General features: G+C 41.3%; 1 protein-coding gene across 4 annotated transcripts in view; it reads right to left on the bottom strand.

The window, feature by feature from the left end:
- Positions 1–135: 135 nt before the first annotated feature.
- The window catches only part of celsr3 (cadherin, EGF LAG seven-pass G-type receptor 3), a 92,012-nt gene continuing 81,869 nt past the window's right edge, over positions 136–10,278 (bottom strand). The window contains exons 32-37 of one of the 4 annotated variants that reach the window (XM_054768335.1): positions 8,090–8,187; positions 7,600–7,691; positions 7,304–7,477; positions 5,440–5,634; positions 4,237–5,257; positions 136–1,855 (exon numbers count right to left, since the gene is read on the bottom strand). In XM_054768335.1, coding sequence (XP_054624310.1) covers positions 1,828–1,855; positions 4,237–5,257; positions 5,440–5,634; positions 7,304–7,477; positions 7,600–7,691; positions 8,090–8,187 — 1,608 coding nt within the window. In that variant the 3' untranslated portion in view covers positions 136–1,827. The remainder of the gene's footprint in view (positions 1,856–4,236; positions 5,258–5,439; positions 5,635–7,303; positions 7,478–7,599; positions 7,692–8,089; positions 8,188–10,278) is intronic. The other 3 variants (XM_054768317.1, XM_054768324.1, XM_054768307.1) reach the window with 3 other exon arrangements.

Genomic DNA, 10,278 nt, shown 5'->3' with positions numbered 1-10,278 from the left:
ATTACTTTTTTGAACGCATATTGTTTTGAGAAGCCAAACTCTTTACTTACATGGCCCCAGCAACTAAGCGGAACTACATTCCTCGTCACAGATCTCCGACCGGAACTGGACTCACGGGACCAATTGGGGGGGCGGTAAGTCCTGTTGCTGTAGTACAATGCTGATGGGGATGTCATACAACAAAAAATCTATCCCTTTTTAACTTTTTGTTTCATGCACATATTGGAATTTAAATAGAAAGTTACGTTTTAGATTAAGCCTTTTATGTGTCACATTTTAAAGATAGTGATGTGTTGACTCGAGTTTCATACTTGCCATGAAACAATATTTTTCCACATCATTTGGCATGCATGCAATATGTACATCTTCAGTATCCACAGTGTAGCCACTTGAAAAACTCCACTCTTCAGCTACCGTAGCTTTAATAATTTAAGATTCTTACGTTTGATCACACACACACACACACACACACGCACACACACACATGCACACACGCACGTATACATATCTATGCACAAAAAAAACACCCTTGTAGTAATACTTTGTTTTGTTTTCTTTTTAATGTCCAACATTTCACTTGTATCCGTGGTAACAGGAATGGAATTTTGTCATGCCAAAAAGGCATTCCATAATGAGCACAAAGGCAATCAGAGACAATCCCATTCATAATCGTTTTTCCAACCCTCCTCCTCCTTGTGTACTTCCTGTCCCTTCCCTACTCCCTTCTTCTTTTTCTCAGAGCACATCCCTTTTAATACAAAGAGTCAACCTCAGTGCCTCCTTTCTTGTTGTAAATGCTTAGTGTATTCAAACTAAATTGATGCTGGTTAAGTCAAGTGGTAGGAGATGACGTCCATTTTAAACAATATTTACATCCACTATTAATGACGATATGTTTATATGGAGAGGATACCCACACCAAAAAATTACATACATGGCAGATAATAAAAGTGTGAGTGAATAATTCAATGGATTGAAATCGATTCAGGGTCAAAGTGAAAGTGACAAGGCGTTCACATACCGTAGAACCTCCAAAGTGGTACAAAGCCATACTTTCTGGAATAGAAATGCCTCTACATTTCAGCAGTTTTCCCTTTGGCTTGGATGTGCACAGACAGGAGGAAGTTATTCCTGTGATGTCTTGAGGCAGGTTGTTATGTAAAAACAGTCTTCAATGGTTGTGGCATTGAAGGGAGGGAGGGAGGCCAGTATCAAACCTTCACCCACTGAGGATATGGTGCAGCGGATCCACGGACAAGGTCCAGGCACAAGAGGTACATAGACGACAAGGTCACATTCATTGAACAGCAAAAACATGACAACTTGTGATGGAGCTTTAATGGTTAAAACCCTGCACCCTGGTGTGACATCCTCAATACAATCATTTCCTTCAACTCTCTTCACTTATGGTACACCCCGACCCCTATTTACATCACCTCTTTGATGTTTTCCCTCCATCAGATATTGAACACTTTGCCACATTTGATGAAAATGTTTTTTTGTTGTTTTTTTTCGGAAATAGATAGAGCTCATTCACACCAGCCTCACTCACACGGACGTTACAAAAAAGTAAAACATCATAAGAGACGTCTTTGTCTCCAATTAAAAAGATACAAAATGTATAAAAGTGTTTTTTTGTGTTAAGTATGTACAGTCCTCTTTCCTTTTACATTGATTCTGTCTGGGTTTGTGTGTAAACAGTTTTAAAGACATGTCTATGTGTCACCTGTGTCCAAAACTGTGTTTGAGTCCTCCAATGAACCTCGGGATACTCCAAGGCCTTTGACTTTGTCCTCACAAAAGCTTGTAGGGATACAGAGGCCGTCATCAAGACTGTCCTTCACCTCTGTTGGCTCTGAGGTAAAGAAATGGGAGGGGAAAAAAGACTCAGGAATACTTCATAAGTGTGAAATGCATCCATCCATCTTCTATGCCGCTTTTAAGTGTGAAATAAATTGGAAAATTATAAATACGCTATATTTACAATTTTATAATTTTTCATATACCATTATATATATTATGTATATATTTATATATTATATATATATTTATTTGGAGCCGTGCGGTGGTCTAGTGATTAGCATGTTGGCCACACAGTCACAGTCTGGAGATCTGGAAGACCTGGGTTCGAATCTCCGTTGGGAGTGTGTGTGTGGAGTTTGCATGTTCTCCCCGTGCGTGCCAAAAACATGCATGTTCGGTAAATTGTCCATAGGTATGAATGTGAATGTGAATGGTTGTCTATATGTGGCTGGCGACCAGTCCAGGGTGTACCCCGTATGTCGCCCAAAGTCAGCTGGGATAGGCTCCACCATACCCCAGCGACCCTAATGAGGAGAAGCGGCATAGAAAATGGATGGATGGATGGATTTATTTGATGAAGTGATAGGAGACAAGTGGTTGAACAATGTGGAGGCACCGCAGTTCCTACAAAGATGGCTTATAAATAAAAGTATCTAAAATAATGAATGTAAAAACATTTACAATGTATTATAAATATTTATTTACTTTTTAAAATAAAAATAAATACATTTGGATGGAAATTATTATTCAAGATTCAAGAGTTTTATTGTCATATGCACAGTGAAACAGGTAGTTTAATGGTAATGAAAGTGTTTAAAAAATATTTTTTGTGGTTAAAATGTTGACTTTCCCAATACTTGATTGATTGACTTAAAAGGAATTTAGGTCCTAAAAAAAAAAAAGAGTACAGTAAAGCACGCAGGGAGTGTATAAACCGCACCCCCATTTTCAGGCTCATGGCGGGGGAAAAAAAATTTTTAGTTCATAAATGCTTGCCAACTCTTTCATCTCAAATCAACATGCATAAAAGGTACTAAGAAATTTCAAAAAGAAGAAGAAAGGAGAAATCTGAACTTCGGCATCTAGATCTTTAATATTATGGCTAAGCACAGATTAATAATAATAATAATAATAATAATAATAATAATAATAATAATAATAATAATAATAAATCAAAATAAAGAAATTTGCAATTTTCAGAGATGTTTTGATATCTTATCTTTCACTGCTTCTCTTTTTCTCTATTATTTTATTGCATTGCTTCAGTGTGAATTTGAATAAACTCCAACGTTGTATTGTATTTTACATTGGAAGCTTAGGCTAGCTTCAGTGTATATAGAGATCGTTTCACTGTGTGAAAATACAGACAGCCGTCAGATAAGTTAGTTGCATACACAAGCATTTTCAGCAACTGTACAGCAGAGGGCGCTAAAGTCAAAGCAATTGTCTGACCCACAGACGGCTATTCTAAAATGGGCTTCTCGTCAATTTCTGCGTCTGGTCACAGACCTGTCATCGTGTATAAACTGAACCCCGATTTTTTGCTTCTTACCAGTGGAAAAAAAGTGCGGTTTATACACGGTGCTTTACGGTAATGCCAAGATGGCCTCCTAGTGGTTGTGAGTAGTATAGGAATGATGCATACTGTATGTATATGATAGATAGATACTTTATTAATCTTCAAGAGAAATTCACATTTCCTGCCATGTCATAATGAACGTAATCACTTAATCACAAAATAAAGCAACTAAGGCAAGACATGAGAGAAAAGAAAAATAAGAAAATAGAATAAGCTCTAGTGGCTGCGAGAAGTGTCGGAATTTGTCACGTTTCGGAGGACAGGAACGAGTGCTTCCTGTTCTGCACTCTTATTTTGGCGGGTCGCACTTTCTCCGGGGAGGAAGTGGCAGCCGCGTCAAGCCTGGTGGCCGCACAGCTGTCGCCAATTAGTGGCAGTTAAAAGGCCAGCGTCATCAGACGTACGGCGCTGGCTCATTGAGTTTGTTACTGGTGCTGTAACTTAGATTGTCTCTTTACCTGTGTCTTGGATGTACCTGTCAGTTTTTTCCATAGTTTTCCTCTCTGTCGCCTTTTGTTTCTATGTCTTTTTGAGTATCTGAATTATTAAAGACTTTATTTTTGCACACCATCGCCTCATCTCTGCATACTGGGGGGGTCAAGCACTCGACAGCCGCCACGCATCATGACAGAATTAGTCCTATAATATTCCCCCTAGTGGCTGTGAATAGCATAGGAATAACAGAAGAATCACATCCAGTCAGGCAGGTGCCTTGGCGTGATTTCATGACATCATCGCCTTTGACATTCGAGCGAAAAAAGTCTAATTTGATTGCTGGAACATTTGTTAATTGTTAAAAAGATGAGACTTTTATATGCATCTAATGCTGGGGACAAAAGGAAGAGGACACTTACTCAGAGTCAGGACAGACTTCAGATATGCTGTGGGAGGTGGCAGAGGGGGAGGGGCCCTGGGCAGAGGCATTAGGCCCAGAGTTTGAGGCAGCATTTGGAGGAGTGAGGACAGAAGGGTTGAAGGATGCAAGGATGGAGGAGAGTATGTCCAGGTGTTCACTGGACGGCTGTCGCCCCAAAGGGTTCAAACCTGTGACAGGCGGGGTCTGCCCAGGGTACCTACATGCAGAGTCCAGTCGTCCTCTAATGTGACCTGGAGGAGGGAAGGCCTCTTGCTGGGGTTCCTCTGAGATGGGCGGCGGTGGAGAGGAAGGTGGAGGTTGGTCCGGGTGTGAGGGCTGGCGAGGCGGCAGGGAGCGCAGCCATTCCCGACACGGTTGGACCTGCGATCCCACTCCATTGGCCTCCAGCTGTTCTCTGGACCTACTGCTCATCAGCGCCCCTGCCAGGTGCTCCCTGGATGAAGCTTGCCGGCGAGTGAGTGTGTTCAGCTGCGATCTGGAGCCACTCAGGGTTCCCTCCATGCCATTCCCCCTCAAGTCTTCTCTTGAGGCGTGGATAGTGCTTGAGTGATGGTTGTCCAGTCTGTCCCTGGAGGTGGTCAAATTCTCCCTAGATGACGACATTCTCTGGTGATCCAGGCCCAGGCCTGTGAGCCCCACACCCTGGCCAAGCTCCCTCCTCCTGGGTAAGAGGTCCAGGTTGTCTCTGGAGCCCCGTGAGTCCAGCCGGTCCCTGGATCCCCCGACTGTTTGCCTTCCGAGAGGATCCCGGGACAGCTGCCTCCGAGCCAGTGAGTCCAGATGTTCCCTGGAGGAGTAGCGGGAACCTGGCTGCGAGAGGGAGCCTGTGCCCCCTCCACCACCAGCTGAGGCAGAGTACATGCGGCCATAGGAGGCTGCAGGGACACCTCGGTGGCCCAGGGTCGAGGTGCGGTACCAGTTGAGCTCACTGGGACCCCGGCCCACTGTTGAAATGCCCTGGAGGGCTGGCGGGCAGCCGAGACGATTCTTGAGGATACCTAAGAGGAGTACATAAAAATGAGGCTGAATCAACACATTGGGTTTGAGTAGCACGCCCTTAGGGATGCAGTTACTGCTAAAAGGAAAAGTCAGCCATGTTTTCAGAATATAATATGAAAGCATCCTTTGCCATTATGAGTGTATACAATACAGTATATACTGTACAAGCTGCTAAGCTCACCCTTGCGGTGCCTGTGTGGCTGCGTGAGGCCGCTCTCGTCCCCGCTAGTAAGTGCTCCGTCTGCCTGGTTGTTGTTGGCCGCGTCCTTGCTGTAGTCGGCCCCCAGAGGGCGCTCCGAACCCCACTTTTGGAGTGTATGTTTCTCACACTCCTCTAAGGCAGGCCAGTAAGACAGAAGGTCGTTGCCATCCAGATCTGTCACACAGAACAAAGGACCAATCCATCACATTGTCTATGAGATTTTACCTGAAGTTTACCTGAAAATTATGCTTCAAAAGTTACACAAGATTTCAGAGCATTCAGTGAGCATCTCAGGATTTAATGTCACAAGTGTCTTCTGCTTTTTCTTTGGCCTTTTTGGAATGCCGCCACCGACGGATATAGTACCAATAATGGCGAAGAGTAGAAACATGAGGATGACAATGTACCACAGCATAGCAACAGTTGGGGTTCTGGTGTTTCTGTCCTGGTTGCTCAGTACAATATGGGCAGGTCAACAATATGTTGACAATCACAAGAAGCTGAATGGACGGTAGGCCGTAAAATGAGCTGTATTTACTGTCAACAAATGTTAAAATGTCACTTAAACCATTGCCTAAACAATTCATAATGGCAATAACTTGACTAAGGTAGATATTAACTTAATTTTCATTATTTCCCATGGGATGGGATAAAAATAAATGAAACTATGCTTTAAAATAAGAGAGAGGGAAAAAATTTCAGAAAAAAAAAATGGTTTAAGCACATACAGTATGTTTTATTTGATCAGCGATCAATCCAGTAATAACTACAGTATATTCTTTTAAGGAAATAGTCAAACTTTGAAATTGCACCAAGAATATCTCGTAGGCAATTACACTTAAGCAGCACTTATTCAGACTATGTTCAGGTTACAGTCATGGAAAAAATGTGTTTGGACAAATATAACAATGACAGCAAAAATACCTCATAAGAGTTAAATTTTTTGGCAGTACAATGCTATAGCTATTCATGTAATAAATTAGGTGATTGTGGTTATTATTAAGAAAACCATGGAAGTTGCTAGATATCAGCTCTTAAATTAAACTCTTATGAGCTAGAATTGTTATCCTCATTACATTTGCCCAAACAAATGTGCCTTTAGTTGTGGCAGGCATTAAAATGGATCAACAAACTGAAGAAACAAGGGTGGTCTAATCATTTTTTTCCATGACTGTATGTTTTAAAGTGGTTAGGAACGTCACTAAACAAGCAGCAATGTGACATTTTGGCATTGCAGCAAATATAATGTAGTGTTCTTTTGTCATATGATAATAATCTTATCTACATTCCGTTTTCTAAATGCACATCCTAAATCAATGAGGGTCTTAATGTTTCATCAAGACGAATGAGATAGCTTCTTTTAGAAGAAAATATTATTATTGTGATGTTGTGGTTGATTGAAAGGCTCCTCTTATCTTTGATGTTGTCCTCAGTAGAGCTGACACTCTTGGTCCACAGCACGCAGATGGCTTATTAGGTTACAATTGATTATGGGTGCCATGAAATCACAAGATCACAACGTCTCGAGATTAAAACATTTTCGAAGCGAACTAAGCAAACCTACAGTAAGTGCACATCAAGCATCTTTTTTTTTTGGTTCGGACCAGAATACCAAACCGTAAGTGTGAACGCAACCTTAGATATTCAAAAGACTTAAGTACATACCCAAAATAAGTATGCTTCCACCGCAAGGATACGAGATTTAAAAGTAAACATCTTTTAGTCCTCCATGGTAACCTAAACTAATCCTCCGTTCAACAATTTGAAGGAGAAAATATGGTATCTTAAATGGAAAATAAAGGCAAATGAGAAGTGCTATGAAACACCTTGGGTGGTCAACTACCTTTGGTACCGTTGTGGGTGGGCTCAGTGAGCAGGCGCTCGCCGTGATTGGAGCGTTTGAAACGCCGCTGGATGCGCCCGCGTAGACGGACGTTGTCCTCACTCTCAGATGACGGGATGGAGAGACTGCGCTCCTCGTCCATGGAAAGGTCGGAGTCTGAGTCGGAATCTTCACCTTGTTAGGGAGAGAGGGTTTAGTATTGTAAAATAATTCAGGTAATTTTGTAGCAAACATTAATGTAAAGTGTTTGTACTTGATAAAAGCAACATGTCGACATATGCTTATATAGTGTTTACCTCCATCTCTGTGAAACATGGCCACATCCAGATCCGTCGCTCCAGTTTGAACAATGCTTTGTTCCAGAGTTTGACGAGCTAAGAGATTTTCTCTAAACAGCCAAACAAGGAGAGGAGTGACTCTTCAGTACAGTATATTTACAGTGTGTGTCTACTCATGCAGACTAATAGAGAGCATCCACTCAAATATTGCATGTCTTGTACAAACAAGCAGTGAGCTACAAAGAAAAAGAACATTAGTGTTGCTCTACATGCAGTACAGTACAGTTTTATCTTTACCCCACTGACCCACTAAATAAACAACAGGCTTTTAATGGCAGCAGTCACTTCCTCCCTGAAGCGACACTGTCCCAAATCTAACGACACAAAGAACCAGTGAAGACACGCACGTCCTCCTGAATGACTGATATTTCATCTTTGTATTAGTTCCATTAGTTTCATTTAGCATTTCAAGTTTTTTACAGTATATGCAATAAATGTCCATTTTTACCTGGCCGAGCTGACCGAGGAGACGGTGGAGGCGCCAAGAGTGATGCGGTGCAGCCCACTCTGCTCCAACAATGAAGCATTGTGATATGGATTCTGTGCCTGAAGAAAGTCAAGAAGATTAGAAGAATTGTGTTACACAAGACCTGATATTAGCAAAAGCCACAGCATCTGCAGATAGAACAGCTTCCACACTTCTGGGAAGCCATTCTTCAAGATTTTTGAGTGTGTCTGTTGGATTTTTTTGTTCATTTGTAGGGTCAGAGGTCACTGATGTTGGACGACTGCATAACGATCTCTATTGCACTTCATCCCTCAGGTGATTTGACAGACTTTTTCCCACACCAAACTCATCCAATCATACCTTAATGAACCGTGCTTACAAAAAGGGCCTTTCCGCACAGCTGGAACTGCACAATTGTCCTAAAGGTCTTATGAAGCATTAAGATTAGGGGGCTCAAATGGGTCCACACCAACTCCTGATTGAGTTGTCACCTCTGCCAAGGATGTAAAGTTTTAGCTCGTCTATCTTAATCGATCGGAATACTTCTTTTTTTTTATTTTGAACAGAACAGAAATAAACAAAATAAATGAATTAATGAATTAATGAATAAAATAAATAAATGAATGGTTAGCAGCAACCAATCACGATATAGGGGAACTCACGACAAGCTTGTCAACCCACTGTAATCGCAGAAGGTCTCAACTCAATATAACAGTCTGACTCACGATGTCATCTTACAAAGAACGCTAAAATCATCATACATCAACTTAACACTCAAAAGGTAGCTAGGAAATATACAAGACAAGTACCAATACGAGTTTAAAATTAAAAACAGCTATTTTAACTTGAGCTTCTGGGAGCTCATGAGCTCCCTCTGGCACCCATGGAAGCCGTTACCCAATGAACTGCTATGCTGGGGGCAATGCATTTTGGGAAGAAGTGAAAATAGCTTTTGTAAATTTTTTACTCAAATTGCTACTTGTCTTGTATATTTCTTAGCTACCTTTTGAGTGTTAAGTTGTTATGTGATGATATTAGCGTTCTTTGTAAGATGACACCATGAGTCAGACTGTTGTAATACTGTATGACCTCCTGCGATTTCCGATGGGTTGATGGACCCGTTGTGAGTTTTCGCATAGCTCATGTTTGGCTCCTGTCAAATAAAGAGCTGTCTGGTCCACACAGACTCGTGCACACCACAATATGTCATTTTATGACATGGACATGTGCGGCTTGTAGTCTGGTGCGGCATATATATGTACAAATTTGTTTTTCTCTCTAAATTTAGTGGGTGTGGCTTAAACACCGGAAATTACTTTATACTTCCTTTTAGCCTTTAAGTTGTTTCTTTACATATTTTCCGCTACTAAGATTAACTAGATTTAATCCATGCACTCTTTGAGTTTGCAGGCAACACATATTTAGGCCTTGGCAGAGGTGTATCCCATTATGTCCTACCAGTTTATTTCATCTACATTTTTTTTTTCTTGTAAGGTGAAGTTTATTTGAACAAAGCAAAAATGTCCCGTTAGTTGTCACTGTTAGCTCCCCCGGACGATGAGCTTTGACAGCAGCAGTTAAATAGGACATGACCTCAGCTTTCTATACAGTATACGACCACTGCACTCCGCATTTATATTTGATGAGTCAGAAAGGTAGCATATCATCTATAATGTACTGTACATACAGTTCAACTGAGCATTTGTACATCTAAGAATAGCTGACTTTATTTTTGATAGTGAGAGTTTTGACGGAAATGGAGGTTAAAAGGATGGATGAACTGTGTCTTAACTAACGTACGGCACCACTATGCACACACAGTGTGAGCACGGCTGCGTTGGGTGGTATATATGATTCTATTTGGGTCAGTACCAATCCCTGGAGGCAGAAGGAGAATGAGAGTACAGGAGGAGATGGATGGGAGAATGGATGGCAGAAATTAGCTCACTGAGGTCAGTGCAGCAGAAGATAAAGAGTATATACCTATAAAATGATTTATAACAGTAAACACACTCACTGCACACTTCATTCAGCACATTTACACCCTCTAATGAGAGCCATGTGACAAAAATGTGCCTTTACAGAAGGTAATATTGTACAGTTTCATTAATTTAGCAATATGTTGTGATTGTAGTTTGCAGTGGTGTAGAAGTGCACTGCATTTTCTCATATCGATAAATAAAGTAGCC

This window comes from Dunckerocampus dactyliophorus, chromosome 1 (genome assembly GCF_027744805.1).
Source record: "Dunckerocampus dactyliophorus isolate RoL2022-P2 chromosome 1, RoL_Ddac_1.1, whole genome shotgun sequence".
NCBI classification, from domain to species: Eukaryota; Metazoa; Chordata; class Actinopteri; order Syngnathiformes; family Syngnathidae; genus Dunckerocampus; species Dunckerocampus dactyliophorus.
The sequence above is the reverse complement of the archived record's forward strand: the minus strand, read 5'-3'. Positions and strand labels throughout refer to the sequence as shown.